Source organism: Seriola aureovittata, chromosome 11, assembly GCF_021018895.1.
Source record: "Seriola aureovittata isolate HTS-2021-v1 ecotype China chromosome 11, ASM2101889v1, whole genome shotgun sequence".
Lineage (NCBI taxonomy): Eukaryota > Metazoa > Chordata > Actinopteri > Carangiformes > Carangidae > Seriola > Seriola aureovittata.
Window position 1 is genome coordinate 2,263,746 of NC_079374.1, and position 21,553 is coordinate 2,285,298.

A 21,553-nucleotide genomic window follows, 5' to 3' on the forward strand; every position below is an offset into this window, starting at 1 on the left:
GTTTTTTGACGTTTTTATTCATATATAAAAGTCATAAAAATGACATAGTATAGGAAGTCATGAAAATGACAGTATAGTAAGGTATAAAAAGTCAAAAAAATGACATAGTATAGTAAGGCATAAAAAGTCATAAAAACAGAATAGTATAGTAAGTCATGAAAATGACAGTATAGTAAGGCATAAAAAGTCATAAAAATTACATAGTATAGTAAGGCATAAAAAGTCATAAAAACGTCATAGTACAGGAAGGCATAGAACATCATAGAATAGCAAGGCATAAAAAGTCATAAAAATGTCATAGTATAGCAAGGCATAAAAAGTCATAAAAATGACATAGTATAGCAAGGCATAAAAAGTCATAAAAACGACATAGTATAGCAAGGCATAAAAAGTCATAAAAAGGTCATAGTATAGCAAGGCATAAAAAGTCATAAAAACGTCATAGTACAGGAAGGCATAGAACAACATAGTATAGTAAGGCATAAAAAGTCATAAAAACGACATAGTATAGCAAGGCATAAAAAGTCATAAAAACGTCATAGAATAGCAAGGCATAAACAGTCATAAAAATGACATAGTATAGTAAGGCATAAAAAGTCATAAAAATGTCATAGTATAGTAAGTCATGAAAATGACATAGTATAGTAAGGCATAAACAGTCATAAAAATGACATAGTATAGCAAGGCATAAAAAGTCATAAAAATGACATAGTATAGTAAGTCATAAAAATGACATAGTATAGTAAGGCATAAAAAGTCATAAAAATGTCATAGTATAGCAAGGCATAAAAAGTCATAAAAATGAAATAGTATAGTAAGTCATAAAAATGACATAGTATAGTAAGGCATAAAAAGTCATAAAAAGGTCATAGTATAGCAAGGCATAAAAAGTCATAAAAACGTCATAGTACAGGAAGGCATAGAACAACATAGTATAGTAAGGCATAAAAAGTCATAATAACGTCATAGTATAGCAAGGCATAAAAAGTCATAAAAACGTCATAGTATAGTAAGGCATAAAAAGTCATAAAAACGTCATAGTACAGGAAGGCATAGAACAACATAGTATAGTAAGGCATAAAAAGTCATAAAAACGTCTTAGTATAGCAAGGCATAAAAAGTCATAAAAACGTCATAGTATAGCAAGGCATAAAAAGTCATAAAAACGTCATAGAATAGCAAGGCATAAATAGCCATAAAAACGACATAGTATAGTAAGGCATAAAAAGTCATTAAAAGGTCATAGCAAGGCATAAAAAGTCATTAAAACGTCAAAGTATAGTAAGGCATAAAAAGTCATAAAAACGTCATAGTACAGGAAGGCATAGAACAACATAGTATAGTAAGGCATAAAAAGTCATAAAAACGACATAGTAAAGTAAGGCATAAAAAGTCATGAAAACATCATAGAATAGCAAGGCATAAATAGCCATAAAAACGACATAGTATAGTAAGGCATAAACAGTCATAAAAATGACATAGTATAGTAAGGCATAAAAAGTCATAAAAATGTCATAGTATAGCAAGGCATAAAAAGTCATAAAAATGACATAGTATAGTAAGTCATAAAAATGAAATAGTATAGTAAGGCATAAAAAGTCATAAAAATGTCATAGTATAGCAAGGCATAAAAAGTCATAAAAATGACATAGTATAGTAAGGCATAAAAAGTCATAAAAATGACATAGTATAGTAAGGCATAAAAAGTCATAAAAAGGTCATAGTATAGCAAGGCATAAAAAGTCATAAAAACGTCATAGTATAGTAAGGCATAAAAAGTCATAAAAACGTCATAGTACAGGAAGGCATAGAACAACATAGTATAGTAAGGCATAAAAAGTCATAAAAACGTCATAGTATAGCAAAGCATAAAAAGTCATAAAAACGTCTTAGTATAGCAAGGCATAAAAAGTCATAAAAACGTCATAGTATAGCAAGGCATAAAAAGTCATAAAAACGTCATAGAATAGCAAGGCATAAATAGCCATAAAAACGACATAGTATAGTAAGGCATAAAAAGTCATTAAAACGTCAAAGTATAGTAAGGCATAAAAAGTCATAAAAACGTCATAGTACAGGAAGGCATAGAACAACATAGTATAGTAAGGCATAAAAAGTCATAAAAACGTCATAGTACAGGAAGGCATAGAACAACATAGTATTGTAAGGCATGAAAAGTCATGAAAACATCATAGAATAGCAAGGCATAAAAAGTCATGAAAACATCATAGAATAGTAAGGCATAAAAAGTCATAAAAACGTCATAGAATAGCAAGGCATAAATAGCCATAAAAACGACATAGTATAGTAAGGCATAAAAAGTCATAAAAATGACATAGTATAGTAAGGCATAAACAGTCATAAAAATGACATAGTATAGTAAGGCATAAAAAGTCATAAAAACGTCATAGAATAGTAAGGCATAAATAGCCATAAAAACTACATAGTATAGTAAGGCATAAAAAGTCATAAAAATGACATAGTAAAGTAAGGCATAAAAAGTCATAAAAACGACATAGTAAAGTAAGGCATAAAAAGTCATGAAAACATCATAGAATAGCAAGGCATAAAAAGTCATGAAAACATCATAGAATAGTAAGGCATAAAAAGTCATAAAAACGTCATAGAATAGCAAGGCATAAATAGCCATAAAAACGACATAGTATAGTAAGGCATAAAAAGTCATAAAAATGACATAGTATAGTAAGGCATAAAAAGTCATAAAAACGTCATAGAATAGTAAGGCATAAATAGCCATAAAAACGACATAGTATAGTAAGGCATAAAAAGTCATAAAAATGACATAGTATAGTAAGACATAAAAAGTCATAAAAATGTCATAGTATAGCAAGGCATAAAAAGTCATAAAAATGACAGTATAGTAAGTCATAAAACTGACATAGTATAGTAAGGCATAAAAAGTCATAAAAATGACATAGTATAGTAAGGCATAAACAGTCATAAAAATGACATAGTATAGTAAGGCATAAAAAGTCATAAAAACGTCATAGAATAGTAAGGCATAAATAGCCATAAAAACGACATAGTATAGTAAGGCATAAAAAGTCATAAAACTGACATAGTATAGTAAGGCATAAAAAGTCATAAAAATGTCATAGTATAGCAAGGCATAAAAAGTCATAAAAACGTCATAGTACAGGAAAGCATAGAACAACATAGTATAGTAAGGCATAAAAAGTCATAAAAACGTCATAGTATAGCAAAGCATAAAAAGTCATAAAAACGTCTTAGTATAGCAAGGCATAAAAAGGCATAAAAAGGCATAAAAAGGCATAAAAAGTCATAAAAACGTCATAGTATAGCAAGGCATAAAAAGCCATAAAAACGACATAGTATAGTAAGGCATAAAAAGTCATTAAAACGTCAAAGTATAGTAAGGCATAAAAAGTCATAAAAACGTCATAGTACAGGAAGGCATAGAACAACATAGTATAGTAAGGCATAAAAAGTCATAAAAACGTCATAGTACAGGAAGGCATAGAACAACATAGTATAGTAAGGCATAAAAAGTCATGAAAACATCATAGAATAGCAAGGCATAAAAAGTCATGAAAACATCATAGAATAGTAAGGCATAAAAAGTCATAAAAACGTCATAGAATAGCAAGGCATAAATAGCCATAAAAACGACATAGTATAGTAAGGCATAAAAAGTCATAAAAATGACATAGTATAGTAAGGCATAAACAGTCATAAAAATGACATAGTATAGTAAGGCATAAAAAGTCATAAAAACGTCATAGAATAGTAAGGCATAAATAGCCATAAAAACGACATAGTATAGTAAGGCATAAAAAGTCATAAAAATGACATAGTAAAGTAAGGCATAAAAAGTCATAAAAACGACATAGTAAAGTAAGGCATAAAAAGTCATGAAAACATCATAGAATAGCAAGGCATAAAAAGTCATAAAAACGTCATAGAATAGCAAGGCATAAATAGCCATAAAAACGACATAGTATAGTAAGGCATAAAAAGTCATAAAAATGACATAGTATAGTAAGGCATAAACAGTCATAAAAATGACATAGTATAGTAAGGCATAAAAAGTCATAAAAACGTCATAGAATAGTAAGGCATAAATAGCCATAAAAACGACATAGTATAGTAAGGCATAAAAAGTCATAAAAATGACATAGTATAGTAAGACATAAAAAGTCATAAAAATGTCATAGTATAGCAAGGCATAAAAAGTCATAAAAATGACAGTATAGTAAGTCATAAAACTGACATAGTATAGTAAGGCATAAAAAGTCATAAAAATGTCATAGTATAGCAAGGCATAAAAAGTCATAAAAACGTCATAGTACAGGAAAGCATAGAACAACATAGTATAGTAAGGCATAAAAAGTCATAAAAACGTCATAGTATAGCAAAGCATAAAAAGTCATAAAAACGTCTTAGTATAGCAAGGCATAAAAAGTCATAAAAACGTCATAGTATAGCAAGGCATAAAAAGTCATAAAAACGTCATAGTATAGTAAGGCATAAAAAGTCATAAAAATGACATAGTATAGTAAGGCATAAAAAGTCATAAAAAGGTCATAGTATAGCAAGGCATAAAAAGTCATAAAAACGACATAGTATAGTAAGTCATAAAAATGACATAGTATAGTAAGTCATAAAAACGTCATAGTATAGTAAGGCATAAAAAGCCATAAAAACGACATAGTATAGTAAGGCATAAAAAGTCATAAAAAGGTCATAGTATAGCAAGGCATAAAAAGTCATAAAAACGTCATAGTATAGTAAGGCATAAAAAGTCATAAAAATGACATAGTATAGTAAGTCATAAAAATGACATAGTATAGTAAGGCATAAAAAGTCATAAAAATGTCATAGTATAGCAAGGCATAAAAAGTCATAAAAATGAAATAGTATAGTAAGTCATAAAAATGACATAGTATAGTAAGGCATAAAAAGTCATAAAAAGGTCATAGTATAGCAAGGCATAAAAAGTCATAAAAACGTCATAGTATAGTAAGGCATAAAAAGTCATAAAAACGTCATAGTACAGGAAGGCATAGAACAACATAGTATAGTAAGGCATAAAAAGTCATAATAACGTCATAGTATAGCAAAGCATAAAAAGTCATAAAAACGTCTTAGTATAGCAAGGCATAAAAAGTCATAAAAACGTCATAGTATAGCAAGGCATAAAAAGTCATAAAAACGTCATAGTATAGTAAGGCATAAAAAGTCATAAAAACGTCATAGTACAGGAAGGCATAGAACAACATAGTATAGTAAGGCATAAAAAGTCATAATAACGTCATAGTATAGCAAGGCATAAAAAGTCATAAAAACGTCATAGTATAGTAAGGCATAAAAAGTCATAAAAACGTCATAGTACAGGAAGGCATAGAACAACATAGTATAGTAAGGCATAAAAAGTCATAAAAACGTCTTAGTATAGCAAGGCATAAAAAGTCATAAAAACGTCATAGTATAGCAAGGCATAAAAAGTCATAAAAACGTCATAGAATAGCAAGGCATAAATAGCCATAAAAACGACATAGTATAGTAAGGCATAAAAAGTCATTAAAAGGTCATAGCAAGGCATAAAAAGTCATTAAAACGTCAAAGTATAGTAAGGCATAAAAAGTCATAAAAACGTCATAGTACAGGAAGGCATAGAACAACATAGTATAGTAAGGCATAAAAAGTCATAAAAACGACATAGTAAAGTAAGGCATAAAAAGTCATAATAACGTCATAGTATAGCAAGGCATAAAAAGTCATAAAAACGTCAAAGTATAGTAAGGCATAAAAAGTCATAAAAACGTCATAGTACAGGAAGGCATAGAACAACATAGTATAGTAAGGCATAAAAAGTCATAAAAACGACATAGTAAAGTAAGGCATAAAAAGTCATGAAAACATCATAGAATAGCAAGGCATAAATAGCCATAAAAACGACATAGTATAGTAAGGCATAAACAGTCATAAAAATGACATAGTATAGTAAGGCATAAAAAGTCATAAAAATGTCATAGTATAGCAAGGCATAAAAAGTCATAAAAATGACATAGTATAGTAAGTCATAAAAATGACATAGTATAGTAAGGCATAAAAAGTCATAAAAATGTCATAGTATAGCAAGGCATAAAAAGTCATAAAAATGACATAGTATAGTAAGTCATAAAAATGACATAGTATAGTAAGGCATAAAAAGTCATAAAAATGTCATAGTATAGCAAGGCATAAAAAGTCATAAAAAATGAAATAGTATAGTAAGTCATAAAAATGACATAGTATAGTAAGGCATAAAAAGTCATAAAAACGTCATAGTACAGGAAGGCATAGAACAACATAGTATAGTAAGGCATAAAAAGTCATAAAAACGTCATAGTATAGCAAAGCATAAAAAGTCATAAAAACGTCTTAGTATAGCAAGGCATAAAAAGTCATAAAAACGTCATAGTATAGCAAGGCATAAAAAGTCATAAAAACGTCATAGAATAGCAAGGCATAAATAGCCATAAAAACGACATAGTATAGTAAGGCATAAAAAGTCATTAAAAGGTCATAGCAAGGCATAAAAAGTCATTAAAACGTCAAAGTATAGTAAGGCATAAAAAGTCATAAAAACGTCATAGTACAGGAAGGCATAGAACAACATAGTATAGTAAGGCATAAAAAGTCATAAAAACGACATAGTAAAGTAAGGCATAAAAAGTCATGAAAACATCATAGAATAGCAAGGCATAAAAAGTCATGAAAACATCATAGAATAGTAAGGCATAAAAAGTCATAAAAACGTCATAGAATAGCAAGGCATAAATAGCCATAAAAACGACATAGTATAGTAAGGCATAAACAGTCATAAAAATGACATAGTATAGTAAGGCATAAAAAGTCATAAAAACGTCATAGAATAGTAAGGCATAAATAGCCATAAAAACGACATAGTATAGTAAGGCATAAAAAGTCATTAAAAGGTCATAGCAAGGCATAAAAAGTCATTAAAACGTCAAAGTATAGTAAAGCATAAAAAGTCATAAAAACGTCATAGTACAGGAAGGCATAGAACAACATAGTATAGTAAGGCATAAAAAGTCATAAAAACGACATAGTAAAGTAAGGCATAAAAAGTCATGAAAAAATCATAGAATAGCAAGGCATAAAAAGTCATGAAAACATCATAGAATAGTAAGGCATAAAAAGTCATAAAAACGTCATAGAATAGCAAGGCATAAATAGCCATAAAAACGACATAGTATAGTAAGGCATAAACAGTCATAAAAATGACATAGTATAGTAAGGCATAAAAAGTCATAAAAACGTCATAGAATAGTAAGGCATAAATAGCCATAAAAACGACATAGTATAGTAAGGCATAAAAAGTCATAAAAATGTCATAGTATAGCAAGGCATAAAAAGTCATAAAAATGACAGTATAGTAAGTCATAAAACTGACATAGTATAGTAAGGCATAAAAAGTCATAAAAATGTCATAGTATAGCAAGGCATAAAAAGTCATAAAAATGACATAGTATAGTAAGTCATAAAAATGACATAGTATAGTAAGGCATAAAAAGTCATGAAAACATCATAGAATAGCAAGGCATAAAAAGTCATAAAAACATCATAGAATAGCAAGGCATAAAAAGTCATAAAAACGTCATAGAAAAGTAAGGCATAAATAGCGATAAAACCGACATAGTATAGCAAGGCATAAAAAGTCATAAAAATGACAGTATAGTAAGTCATAAAAATGACATAGTATAGCAAGGCATAAAAAGTCATGAAAACTTCATAGAATAGTAAGTCATAAAAACGACATAGTAAAAAGTCATAAAAACTTCATAGTATAATAAGGCATAAAAACAACATAGTTTATTAAGGCATAAAAAGCATAAAAGTGACATAGTAAAGTAATGCATAAAAAGTCATGAAAACATCATAGTATAGTAAGGCATAAAAAGTCATAAAAATGACATAGTATAGTAAGACATAAAAAGTCATAAAAACAGCATAGTATAGTAAGTCATGAAAATGACAGTATAGAAAGGTATAAAAAGTCACAAAAATGACATATTATAGTAAGCCATAAAAAGTCATAAAAATGACATAGTATAGTAAGGCATTAAAACTACATAGTAAAGTATGGCATAAAAAGTCATAAAAACGTCATAGTATAGTAAGGCATAAAAAGTCATAAAAACAACATAGTATAGCAAGGCATAAAAAGTCATAAAAACGTCATAGTATAATAAGGCATAAAAAGTCATAAAAACGTCATAGTAAAGTAAGGCATAAAAAGTCATAAAAACAACATAGTATAGCGAGGCATAAATAGCCATAAAAACGGCAAAGTATAGCAAGGCATAAAAAGTCATACAAATTACATAGTATAGTAAGGCATTAAAACGACATGGTAAAGTATGGCATAAAAAGTCATAAAAATGTCATAGTATAGCAAGGCATAAAAAGTCATAAAAATGACATAGTATAGTAAGGCATAAAAAGTCATGAAAACATCATAGAATAGCAAAATTCATAAAAATGACATAGTATAATAAGGCATATAAAGTCATAAAAACGTCATAGTATAGTAAGGTATAAAAAGTCACAAAAATGACATAGTATAGTAAGGCATAAAAAGTCATAAAAATGACATAGTATAGTAAGGCATTAAAACTACATAGTAAAGTAAGGCATAAAAAGTCATAAAAACGTCATAGTACAGGAAGGCATAGAACAACATAGTATAGTAAGGCATAAAAAGTCATAAAAACGACATAGTAAAGTAAGGCATAAAAAGTCATGAAAACATCATAGAATAGCAAGGCATAAAAAGTCATAAAAATGACATAGTATAGTAAGGCATAAAAAGTCACAAAACGTCATAGTACAGGAAGGCATAAAAACGACATAGTAAAGTATGGCATAAAAAGTCATAAAAATGTCATAGTATAGCAAGGCATAAAAAGTCAAAAAAATGACATAGTATGGTAAGGCATAAAAAGTCACAAAACGTCATAGTACAGGAAGGCATAAAAACGACATAGTAAAGTATGGCATAAAAAGTCATAAAAATGACATAGTATAGTAAGGCATATAAAGTCATAAAAACGTCATAGTATAGTAAGGCATAAAAAGTCATAAAAATGACATAGTATAGTAAGGCATAAAAAACAATATAGTATAGTAAGGCATAACAAGCCATAAAAACGGCATAGTATAGTAAGGCACAAAAAGTCATAAAAACAGCATAGTATAGTAAGTCATAAAAAGTCATAAAAATGACATAGTATAGTAAGGCATAAAAAGTCATAAAAACAGCATAGTATAGTAAGTCATAAAAAGTCATAAAAACGACATAGTATAGCAAGGCATAAAAAGTCATAAAAACGTCATAGTATAGCAAAGCATAAAAAGTCATAAAAACGTCATAGTATAGTAAGGCATAAAAAGTCATAAAAACGTCATAGTACAGAAAGGCATAGAATAACATAGTATAGTAAGGCATAAAAAGTCATAAAAACGACATAGTAAAGTAAGGCATAAAAAGTCATGAAAACATCATAGAATAGCAAGGCATAAAAAGTCATAAAAACGTCATAGAATAGCAAGGCATAAATAGCCATAAAAACGACATAGTATAGTAAGGCATAAAAAGTCATGAAAACATCATAGAATAGCAAGGCATAAAAAGTCATAAAAACGTCATAGAATAGCAAGGCATAAATAGCCATAAAAACGACATAGTATAGTAAGGCATAAAAAGTCATAAAAATGACATAGTATAGTAAGACATAAAAAGTCATAAAAATGTCATAGTATAGCAAAGGCATAAAAAGTCATAAAAATGACAGTATAGTAAGTCATAAAAATGACATAGTATAGTAAGGCATAAAAAGTCATAAAAATGTCATAGTATAGCAAGGCATAAAAAGTCATAAAAATGACATAGTATAGTAAGTCATAAAAATGACATAGTATAGTAAGGCATAAAAAGTCATAAAAACGTCATAGTATAGTAAGGCATAAAAAGCCATAAAAACGACATAGTATAGTAAGGCATAAAAAGTCATGAAAACATCATAGAATAGTAAGTCATAAAAACTACATAGTAAAAAGTCATAAAAACTTCATAGTATAATAAGGCATAAAAACAACATAGTTTATTAAGGCATAAAAAGCATAAAAGTGACATAGTAAAGTAATGCATAAAAAGTCATGAAAACATCATAGTATAGTAAGGCATAAAAGGTCATAAAAACAGCATAGTATAGTAAGTCATAAAAAGTCATAAATATGACATAGTATAGTAAGGCATAAAAAGTCATAAAAATGACATAGTATAGTAAGGCATAAAAAGTCATAAAAATGACATAGTATAGTAAGGCATAAAAAGTCATAAAAACAACATAGTATAGCAAGGCATAAAAAGTCATAAAAACGTCATAGTATAATAAGGCATAAAAAGTCATAAAAACGTCATAGTAAAGTAAGGCATAAAAAGTCATAAAAACAACATAGTATAGCGAGGCATAAATAGCCATAAAAACGGCAAAGTATAGCAAGGCATAAAAAGTCATAAAAATTACATAGTATAGTAAGGCATTAAAACGACATGGTAAAGTATGGCATAAAAAGTCATAAAAATGTCATAGTATAGCAAGGCATAAAAAGTCATAAAAATGACATAGTATAGTAAGGCATAAAAAGTCATGAAAACATCATAGAATAGCAAAATTCATAAAAATGACATAGTATAATAAGGCATAAAAAGTCATAAAAACGACATAGTAAAGTAAGGCATAAAAAGTCATAAAAATGACATAGTATAGTAAGGCATAAAAAGTCATAAAAATGTCATAGTATAGCAAGGCATAAAAAGTCATAAAAATGACATAGTATAGTAAGGCATAAAAAGTCATAAAAACGTCATAGTATAGTAAGGCATAAAAAGTCATAAAAACGACATAGTAAAGTAAGGCATAAAAAGTCAGGAAAACATCATAGAATAGCAAAAGTCATAAAAATGACATAGTATAGTAAGGCATAAAAAACAACATAGTATAGTAAGGCATAAAAAGCCATAAAAACGGCATAGTATAGCAAGGCATAAAAAGTCATAAAAACGTCATAGTATAGTAAGGCATAAAAAGTCATAAAAACGTCATAGTATAGTAAGCCATAAAAAGTCATAAAAACAACATAGTATAGTAAGGCATAAAAAGCCATAAAAACGACAGTAAAAAGTCATAAAAACGGCATAGTATAGCAAGGCATAAAAAGTCATAAAAACGTCATAGTATAGTAAGGCATAAAAAGTCATAAAAACGACATAGTAAAGTAAGGCATAAAAAGCCATGAAAACATCATAGAATAGCAAGGCATAAAAAGTCGTAAAAATGACATAGTATAGTAAGGCATAAAAAGTCATAAAAACAGCATAGTATAGTAAGTCATGAAAATGACAGTATAGTAAGGTATAAAAAGTCACAAAAATGACATAGTATAGTAAGGCATTAAAACTACATAGTAAAGTAAGGCATAAAAAGGCATAAAAACGTCATAGTACAGGAAGGCATAGAACAACATAGTATAGTAAGGCATAAAAAGTCATAAAAACAACATAGTAAAGTAAGGCATAAAAAGTCATGAAAACATCATAGAATAGCAAGGCATAAAAAGTCATAAAAACGTCATAGTATAGCAAGGCATAAAAAGTCATAAAAATGACATAGTATAGTAAGGCATAAAAAGTCATAAAAACGACATAGTAAAGTAAGGCATAAAAAGTCATGAAAACATCATAGAATAGCAAGGCATAAAAAGTCATAAAAACGTCATAGTATAGCAAGGCATAAAAAGTCATAAAAATGACATAGTATAGTAAGGCATAAAAAGTCATAAAAACGACATAGTAAAGTAAGGCATAAAAAGTCATGAAAACATCATAGAATAGCAAGGCATAAAAAGTCATATAAACGTCATAGTATAGTAAGGCATAAAAACAACATAGTTTATTAAGGCATAAAAAGTCATAAAAATGACATAGTATAGTAAGGCATAAAAAACAACATAGTATAGTAAGGCATAAAAAGTCATAAAAACAGCATAGTATATTAAGTCATGAAAATGACAGTATAGTAAGGTATAAAAAGTCATAAAAATGACATAGTATAGCAAGGCATTAAAACTACATAGTAAAGTATGGCATAAAAAGTCATAAATACGTCATAGTATAGTAAGGCATAAAAAGTCATAAAAATGACATAGTATAGTAAGGCATAAAAAGTCATAAATATGACATAGTATAGTAAGGCATTAAAACTACATAGTAAAGTATGGCATAAAAAGTAATAAAAACGACATAGTAAAGTAAGGCATAAAAAGTCATGAAAACATCATAGAATAGTAAGTCATAAAAACGACATAGTAAAAAGTCATAAAAACGTCATAGTATAATAAGGCATAAAAACAATATAGTTTATTAAGGCATAAAAAGCATAAAAGTGACATAGTATAGTATGGCATAAAAAGTCATAAAAACGACATAGTATAGTAAGGCATAAAAAGTCATGAAAACATTATAGAATAGTAAGTCATAAAAACGACAGTAAAAAGTCATAAAAACGTCATAGTATAGTAAGGCATAAAAACAACATAGTTTATTAAGGCATAAAAAGCATAAAAGTGACATGTAAAGTAAGGCATAAAAAGTCATGAAAACATCATAGTATAGGAAGGCATAAAAAGTCATAAAAACGTCATAGTATAGGAAGGCATAAAAACGACATAGTATAGTAAGGCATAAAAAGTCATGAAAACATCATAGTATAGGAAGGCATAAAAAGTCATAAAAACGTCATAGTATAGGAAGGCATAAAAACGACATAGTATAGTAAGGCATAAAAAGTCATAAAAACGACATAGTAAAGTAAGGCATAAAAAGTAATGAAAACATCATAGTATAGTAAGGCATAAAAAGTCATGAAAACATCATAGTATAGTAAGGCATAAAAAGCCATAAAAACATCATAGTATAGTAAAGCATAAAACCAACATAGTACAATAAGGCATAAAAAGTCATAAAAACGTCAAAGTATAGTTAGACATAAAAATAAAAAAAACAACATAGTAAAGTAAAGTATGAAAAGTCATAAAAACTTCATAGTATAGTAGGGCATAAAAAGTCCTAAAAACGTCAAAATATAGTAAAGCATAAAAAGTAGATAATGTGGTAAGGCATAAAAAGTCTTTAAAACGACAAAATAAAAAGATACAAAAACCTCATAGCATAGGAAAACATAAAAAGTCATAAAAATGTCATTGTATTGTGAGAAATAAAAAGTCACAAAAACTTCATAGCATAGTATAGCATAAAAGTCATAAAGATGACATAGTATAGTATGGTATAAAAAGCATAAGAATGACATAGTGTAGTTAGGCATGAAAACATCAAAGTAAACCATGGAATAAAAACATCATTCTACAGAAAGGCATGAAAATGTCCAAAAATGTCATAGTATAGTAAAGCATAAAAACCCCAACAAATGTTAGACGACACATAAGACATGGATCGTAATAATATAATAAGCCATAAAAACTTCATGAAATGCCCGAGAATAATACGTCATAAAAACAGCAAAAAACATCACAGTATAAAAATGTCAAAAAAGATTATAGTATTGTAAGTCAAAAAAACGTCAAAGAACGTCACAGTACAGAAATTTCATACCTTACTATCTTATGTTGTTTTTTGACGTTTATTCATGTTTTTATCCCTAACATATTATGACATTTTTATGCCCCACGATACTATGATGTTTTTCTGATGTTTTTATTTTAGTATACTATGACGATTTACAGCACTTTTATGCCTTAATATAATATGATGTTTTTTGACATTTTTATATTTTCTTATACCTTGATGATTTTGGCGTTTATATTTTACAATATTTTTTTGATGTTTATCATAAACAGTATTTTACAACTCAAGACATTATAAAACTTTCATTCATTTAGTTTTTTCCACATCTTTTGTTCCACAATATTCAGTAATCACCAATGTTCAACATACAAATATAAAATTGAACGTGAGTTCGCTGAGTGTCCTCACTTTCCCCGTCACTTTTCCCAAAAAACAGTGACAGAGTTGTAGCTAATAATAACTTCATATGTCCTTCATTTATATCCATGAGGGCTCAGGGCTAGAAATAAGTTCATGGTCAATCACTTTATGTTTAAAAATCTAAATCAAACACAGTCAGTGTTACAATCAGTAACCAAGCAGTAATAGTAAATATGCAACATTACAGTCATCTATTTCACATCTTGTCCGGACGAGATCTGGAGAGATGTCATTCAGTCATTTCAACAATGTCCTTTTAATCTCATCAAAACAATGTCCTTTTCTTCATCAGTTCATTTGGAACACAATGCAAAAAGTGTCTTTCCATGTGTGGTGGAAAATGTGTAACTGTGTCAGTGTTGTCCTGGATCTCCTCGCACTGCCCCGTGCACGATTCCACCCAGCAGAAGGAAGAAGGTGATCCTCCTCCCTGTGAGCGACTGGGGGAGGAGCCCATCTGCACCTGGATACATGGCTCCATTCTGCTCGGCCTTCGACCTCAGTGGCTGTTGTGGCTGTCAGCATCACCTGAAACTGTCCTTCCCCAGAGGAGATATTAATGCACCAAGGCATCAATAACCTGGATAAGAACACAAAAAAGTATCAATAACCTGAATATTAAAGTACCAAAACATTCACAACCTGAAGATTAATAAACAAAAGTACCAATAACCTGATATCAACATACCTGAGCCGTGAACATTTGGGTTTTCACTCCCAGAGTCTGCCCACTGTGTAAATGAGGCTTGTACACAATTGGTCTGTCTCGCTGTCAATCAACACATCAATAACCCTGGTCCTTAAAAACAAAATCAACCATCAGATTTGTTTGTAAACCCTCTTTTTGTTTTAGTGATACAAGCATCATGTGAGCATCGCTTCTATTTGTGTCCCATTCTTCTAATTGGAAATTAAGCATGACAGAGTTCATTAATGGTGCCAGTTACTGATTGGTTATGATGATTTGTGAACTGTTCACATTTGAGGTGTTTGAACCTTGACTCTATGAAGTCAGAGGAACGACTGCCCTGGTTTGATATGAGTAAAACTTGAGTTCAAGTTTAAGTTAGTGTAAATCTTTTTTTAGTTTTTGCTTATTTATTACTGAGGTCACACAAGTTTCACAGATAGATGTGAACTCATTTTTCTACATTTCAAATTTTTGTGAAATTTAAACGTAAACTAGAATCACCTCCTCGTGTTTGTTTCTTCCATCAACCAGACAAGTTACAGGAACTATGGTCATAACCTCCCCCACCTGAGTGACAGTGTTGAATAATGGCTAGAAGTGTTTTTGCAGAACATTATGATGTCACAGTGAAGTTGACCTTTGACCTTTTAGATATAACCACCATCCTTTTGATTTAAATAGCAAGTAAAGTAATTTTAGTGTCAACATTTGTGCGTTTTCATTCTGTGGCTGCAGTGATTCAACAAGTGTGTTTGTTTCGACAGATGAGGTCTTTACTGATAAAGTGATGAGAAATACAGTACAGTATATACAGTATTCACAGCAGTTAAGGCGACATTAAAGGGACATTTCATGCATGTAAATCTGAGCTGCTGTACAACAAATTACACAAAAGGTTCACAAAGAGTTACAAAAGGGTATGTTACATCAAAATCTCCACAAACCTGAAAACAAGTCACATAAAAATAAATTTGCTCCCAGTCAGAAAAAAGTACAAAAATGTGAGTACAGGCCGTTTCTGGACAGTATAATATACTGTATATACAAAAGAAGAGACATAAAAAACAACAACACTGCTTTGTGTTCAGCAGGATTTTCACTGCACATTTACACCATTTACATCAGCATCACATTTCAACTCTGTTCTCTCATTAAAAGTGATTTCAGATTTTCTCAGTTGCCAAAACAAAGATATAAATACAGAAGTTTAAAGTGCAGATTCTGGTGGGGGGGGGGGGGGGGGGGGGGGGGGGGCAGCCACTGTGGTTTTTATTGCCTTTCCCAAAAACACTGTGACGATGTGATTCGTGAGTGAAATCTGTGATTGTATGAAGAATTACAGACAAGCAAAGTGAATCATCAGACTTCTTATTTCTCTTTACGTTAAATTTACAAGTATTTTCTCTGTTCCAGACGTCAACATCTGCAACATTATGGCTGACATAAAGATCCTGATATTGTTGCTATTTCATTTTTGACTGATTTCAGCAGGCATTCAAAGTTAAATTAAAATGATTTCATATCAGGAATAAAAGAAATTGTTTATTATATTTTAAAGGTTTTAGCCAAGAGGAGAAATAATGCTGTTACCAGATATTAACAGCTGATATATAAAATATAAAACATATTCAAGCTGCCCATAGTGTTGAAATACATCTATATGATACTGATATTGATTATCTATATTGTTCAGCAACTGATTATGAAGACTTAAAGTAGAGTGTTTGATGGTGAAATATACAGTACATGAAGAAAAAGTGAAATACACAACTCACTGCTTTTTCAAATATCAATTCCACAACAGGAAATCCTTGTGATCAATAACATTTACATTTAAATAGTTTCATCACAAGAGAGAAAAGTAATTGTTTTGGCAACTGTGAAATCCAGTGGAAGCATTTTTCTTTTTCTTTTTTTTTTTTTTTTTTTACTGCTGAATCTTTAAAGTAGCTCAAGCTTTGGATACCAAGCTGCATCATATGTACAGAGAACAAACTCATTCATACAGGCCTGCTGGTTCACGAGCGTCAGACGCTTCATCAGGGAGATTAGAGGGAACTCAACATGATCCCAGACCTGCAGGCGTTTGGGTTTTAAAGGGGCAGTAAGTAAATCTGTGACGAGACCTGGAGCCGTGTGTCAGCAAACACTGTTCAGTCACCGTCTGACTCTTCACCACGAACCTGAACCCGCCAAAAACGTCGTTCACACATTCTTCATTTCACCTGTTCAAACATTTGAGCGGCACTTCACACTAACGATCCAGTCTGAAGAAGGAGAGACGGATGGACTCACTTAACGAGACCAAGGCTCTGATGTCATGCTGCAGCTGATCCCGTCTTTCCTGATCGACTGATTTCCTGATTGTTTCTTTAAATGCGATTTTAATGTCAGTGTATTTCCATGTCTGTGTATTTCGAAGTGTCCTCAGACCGAATGTTCTGATGCTGAGTGTATCATCGGTGTGTGTATGACAGAAAAGCGCTGCATGAATGTGAATGGGTGAATGTAGTTTCCATTGGTCGTTCTAGATAAGCTTTTGTTTTGGTGGGTTATGGCTCCATCTGGCTCCACCCTGGCTTTGCCTGTGTCCACAGCTGTGTCTGTGGTTGTTCAGCACCAGACAGAGTCAGTGACATCAGAGCTGCAGGAAGCTGTGATTTGCTGTAGTTGCCAGCAGAGGGCGACAAAGGTCAAGAGTTAGTTACTGCCCCTTTAAAGTCTTGGTTTGGTCCAAGTCTGCATCGCCACAGAATTCAAAAGGCCGACTGGCAACTCCCTTGTTGACACACACACACACACACCACCACACACACACACACACACACACACACACACACACAAACATGCACACGCACACTGTTGACATAGCAGGCTGTGGAATGAAGCATCAACAGTGTAGTAAACCCCAAACCCACCGTGAGTCTCAGAGTCTCACGCAGCGACAGCTCCGGTCTGAACCTCAGGGATCTGGACCACATGAACACTTCGCCTCAACATCAACTTCAAATCTTCTCCACACAGCAGTGACACAGTCACCAGACCGTCTGCTTTTATGTTTTTAAATCTCATAGTGTTTGAGGAAGTTTTTAAAAACCACAGCGGACTGTTGGAGCCGGAGGTGTGGCTACATGAGATCTCCTCCTCACAGACCCTCCACCCGCCTCATCCTGAAACCTACGAATCAAACACACCTCTGACATTTATCAAGCGTCTCTCAATCCGGAAGCTGACAAAGGATCAATGTTTACACACCTGCAGCCTGTCGCACCAGCTGGTGTAAATATAATGGTTTAACTGGTTTCACACTGAACTCACCATCATGATCAGATGCAGCGTCTCTATTCACATTATAGCTTAATTCATTAATTCATTAGCATCACAGAGACGGAAGGATTCAGGTGAAAGAAAGAGACCAACAACAGACTGTTCAGTTAAAAGTAATGAATGTCTGTTACTTCAGTAAATGACCTTCGTTACCAGGAGGCTGTATCACATACATATGGTCATAAACATCGAATAAAGTCTCTGGAAAACTTCCATCTTTTAGCTCACTGCTACTAGCATAATGCACTCCAATCTCCAACTGAACTGTTGTTGAAGTCGAGTTGCACTGTGGGTAATGTAGGCGCCAGGAAGAAGAAAAAATGACTTCTCTTGTTCTGCTGCATTGATTTTGGATCTGTAGATATAAATGTTTTTTCTATCTTAACTCTATAACAGTGACTAACTTTAGTTTCTGTGTATCTCCCTCACTAAGTTCAAAGTTTACACACAGCTGCTGCAACTGGCTGCTGAGCTTTAACTGCAGGTTTAACTGCAGGTTTAACTGAGGGTTTAACTGAGGCTTTAACTGCAGGTTTAACTGCAGGTTTAACTGAGGCTTTAACTGAAGCTTTAACTGAGGGTTTAACTGAAAGTTTAACTGAAAGTTTAACTGAAGGTTTAACTGCAGGTTTAACTGAAGGTTTAACTGAAGGTTTAACTGAACGTTTAACTGAAAGTTTAACTGCAGGTTTAACTGAAGGTTTAACTGAAGGTTTAACTGAAAGTTTAACTGAAGGTTTAACTGAAAGTTTAACTGAGGGTTTAACTGAGGGTTTAACTGCAGGTTTAACTGCAGGTTTAACTGCGGGTTTAACTGAAGATTTAAGCTCACAGACTCACAGATGCGAGTGAGGAAAGACCCAGAACCAGAACCAGTTTCAGAGGCTTGATAAACACAGATTAGTGCCCCCCCTCCCCCGCCACAGCACAGACTCAGACCTGGGTCAGGGAGATGCAGAGAGCTCCACACAAAGTCAAACATTTATAAAACATACACAATTATACCTAAAATATATTAGAGAAAAATATTTTTGGGATGTGTACAACAACCCAAACACATGATTTCAGCTTCTCTTTATATTATAAATATCTTTATGTTTAAATACAAATTGTGGTTAAAAGTCGTCTCCCTCTGTGTTAAGACTTTTGGTTTTATTCTCTTCAGGGAACTGAGAGCATCACGCTAAATACTCACACAGTAACACGTCACCTGAAACCTCAGTAGAAAAAAAATCTATAATCAATGATCTGGTTTGTAAAATTACAGACTGCTTGATAGAAACAGGTGAAGGGATGAAGTTGGTGCTGCTACGGCTGAATGGTTCAGACTGAATGCTAGTGAAGCTAAAGCGCTGCACGGATTCAAATACCAATTAAAAAATAAAAAATCTGCTCATGTTTTTGTACAACAGAGTATTAGGGCCATGGATTATGAACAAAAACATGAGTTTCAAAATGTCATGTCAAAGAAAAATATGTAAAATTATAAGAAAAAATTTAAAACAAATTGTAAAAAATATTACAACAAAATTCAGGAATTAAGTAATTTTAGGAGAAAATATCAGTTTTAAAGAATGAATTCTTGAAATAGTGTAATTTTTTCCTAATTATGACTTTGTCTTATACGATTGATCTATTTTCTCTGAATTAAAAATCTATTCTTACTTTTTTTGAAACTATTTGGACCAGTGGTCGGCACGTGAGTGTTTTCTAATCCATTAGGTGTCAGATCATAATCAAAGGCTAATTAAAAAATTAATTGATAAAAATTAAACTTGTATTTACTTTGTTACTGTGGAAACGTGGAGCTGTGGCCCACAGTCACATACTATACGTTTGACAACAGAAACTTTGGAACTTCCTGTCAGAACGTTTCACAATAAAAGCTTGAAATAAAGCGTTGCTGCCAAAAAAACAAAAACAAAAGAGAACGAGGAAGTGATTCTCTGTGGATAAATGTTGCTGCCATGATGTGTTTCATTACCAGGAGCTGTGCAGCCTGATGTGACTGTTTGTCTGTCAATCACTCTCAACATGGATAAAAGTAAAATGAGCTTCTTCAGGTGGAGTTAGATTCTCTGTTTGAGCATTATAGCTAAATCTGAATATCAAAATAATCTGACAGGCAGGATATTGTCGCTGCAGGCCACCAGTGGCCGACCACTGGTTTAGACTTTATTCTTGAAATGAAAGATTTTCCCCTCCCACGTCACCGTGGCCCTGATACTGGGTCACAACTTTTTGGTACCAACTGGTGTAGGAATTTTTTAATCGAGAAAAAAATAAAATAAAACAAAGTGGAGTTGTTTTGATGCCCTTCAGTTTGTATCTGCTTGTTTTTCCTTGTGTTCACCTGAAGACGTGGATGTTAGAGTTGATTTTTCACTCACACCCTGAAACTGATATAAAACACATCATTTACCTACGACCGGTCAAACACTGGTCAGTTTTGGCTCCTTTGTCACTAAATTAATTCAGTTCCCTCTCGTGAATTAGTAAATGAATCCACCTCTGATCGTTTAGTTCCCTTAACACCTTTAAATAGAAGAAATCACTCTGTTACTGAGAGGGAGGCGGAATGAGCACAGAGGCGTGTCGTGGCGTCCGGCGTGTCGATCCAGGTGTGCGTCCGTTGTACGTGTCAGTCAGAGGAAGCGCCGCCCGTCTCTGCCGCTCACGTCAGGAGGGCGTGTTTGGAGGAGGCCTCGTCCACCAGGGCCTGCACCGTGATGCTCACCTTCACCAGGCCCTTCTCCTCCAGGATGTGGTGAGGGAGACACAGTTTGTCCTGGGAGAGCAGAGTCAGAGGGACGGAGGGAAGGACGGAGATGGAGGAGAGGAAGAGGGAAAAACAAGACAGCAGGCCAAGCACAGGATTTAGTCATAATGCTCAGAAATGTTCAGGTGTTCATGTACAATGTGTGAAGACCTCCAACTGTCTCGTCTTCAGGGGAAAACCTTAGATTAAAGGAATAGTTCAACATTTTGGGGAATATAGACTTTACTAATTTTCTTTCTTGTTGAGAGTCAGATGTTTGTTAAATATGAAGCTACCGTCAGGAGGCAGTTAGCTTAGCTTAGCATAGAGTCTGGAAATTGCTCCAAAGATAAAAAAAACCCCAAAAAAACAAAACACGGTTGTATCCCTCCACCAACCAGCGAAGTTACAGGAAATACGGTCACAGTCTCTCCTTCCTGAGTTACAGCGTTGAATAATGGTCAGAAGTGTTTTTGCAGAACTTTATGATGTCACAGTGAAGTTGAGCTTTGACCTTTTGAATATAAAATGTAATTACTTTATTTTATCCCTATAGACATTTGAATTAAATTGTTTCATAATTAGTGAATGAATTTGTGAGTAATGGCCAAAAACGTGTTTAGTGAGGTCACAGTGACCTTTGACCTTTAACCACTAAAATCTA

At 32.2% G+C, this 21,553-nt stretch overlaps 1 protein-coding gene across 3 annotated transcripts in view; it reads right to left on the reverse strand.

Annotated features, from left to right (window-relative positions):
- Positions 1-21,553, reverse strand: part of lrch1 (leucine-rich repeats and calponin homology (CH) domain containing 1) — a 313,647-nt gene that overhangs the window by 215,658 nt on the left and 76,436 nt on the right. For 2 of the 3 annotated variants that reach the window (XM_056389989.1, XM_056389987.1), the window contains one exon: positions 15,556-20,919. The exons of the other annotated variant lie outside the window; for it this stretch is intronic. In XM_056389989.1, coding sequence (XP_056245964.1) covers positions 20,806-20,919 — 114 coding nt within the window. In that variant the 3' untranslated portion in view covers positions 15,556-20,805. Of the gene's footprint in view, positions 1-15,555; positions 20,920-21,553 lie in introns of those variants that run through there. 3 annotated transcript variants of the gene reach the window in all.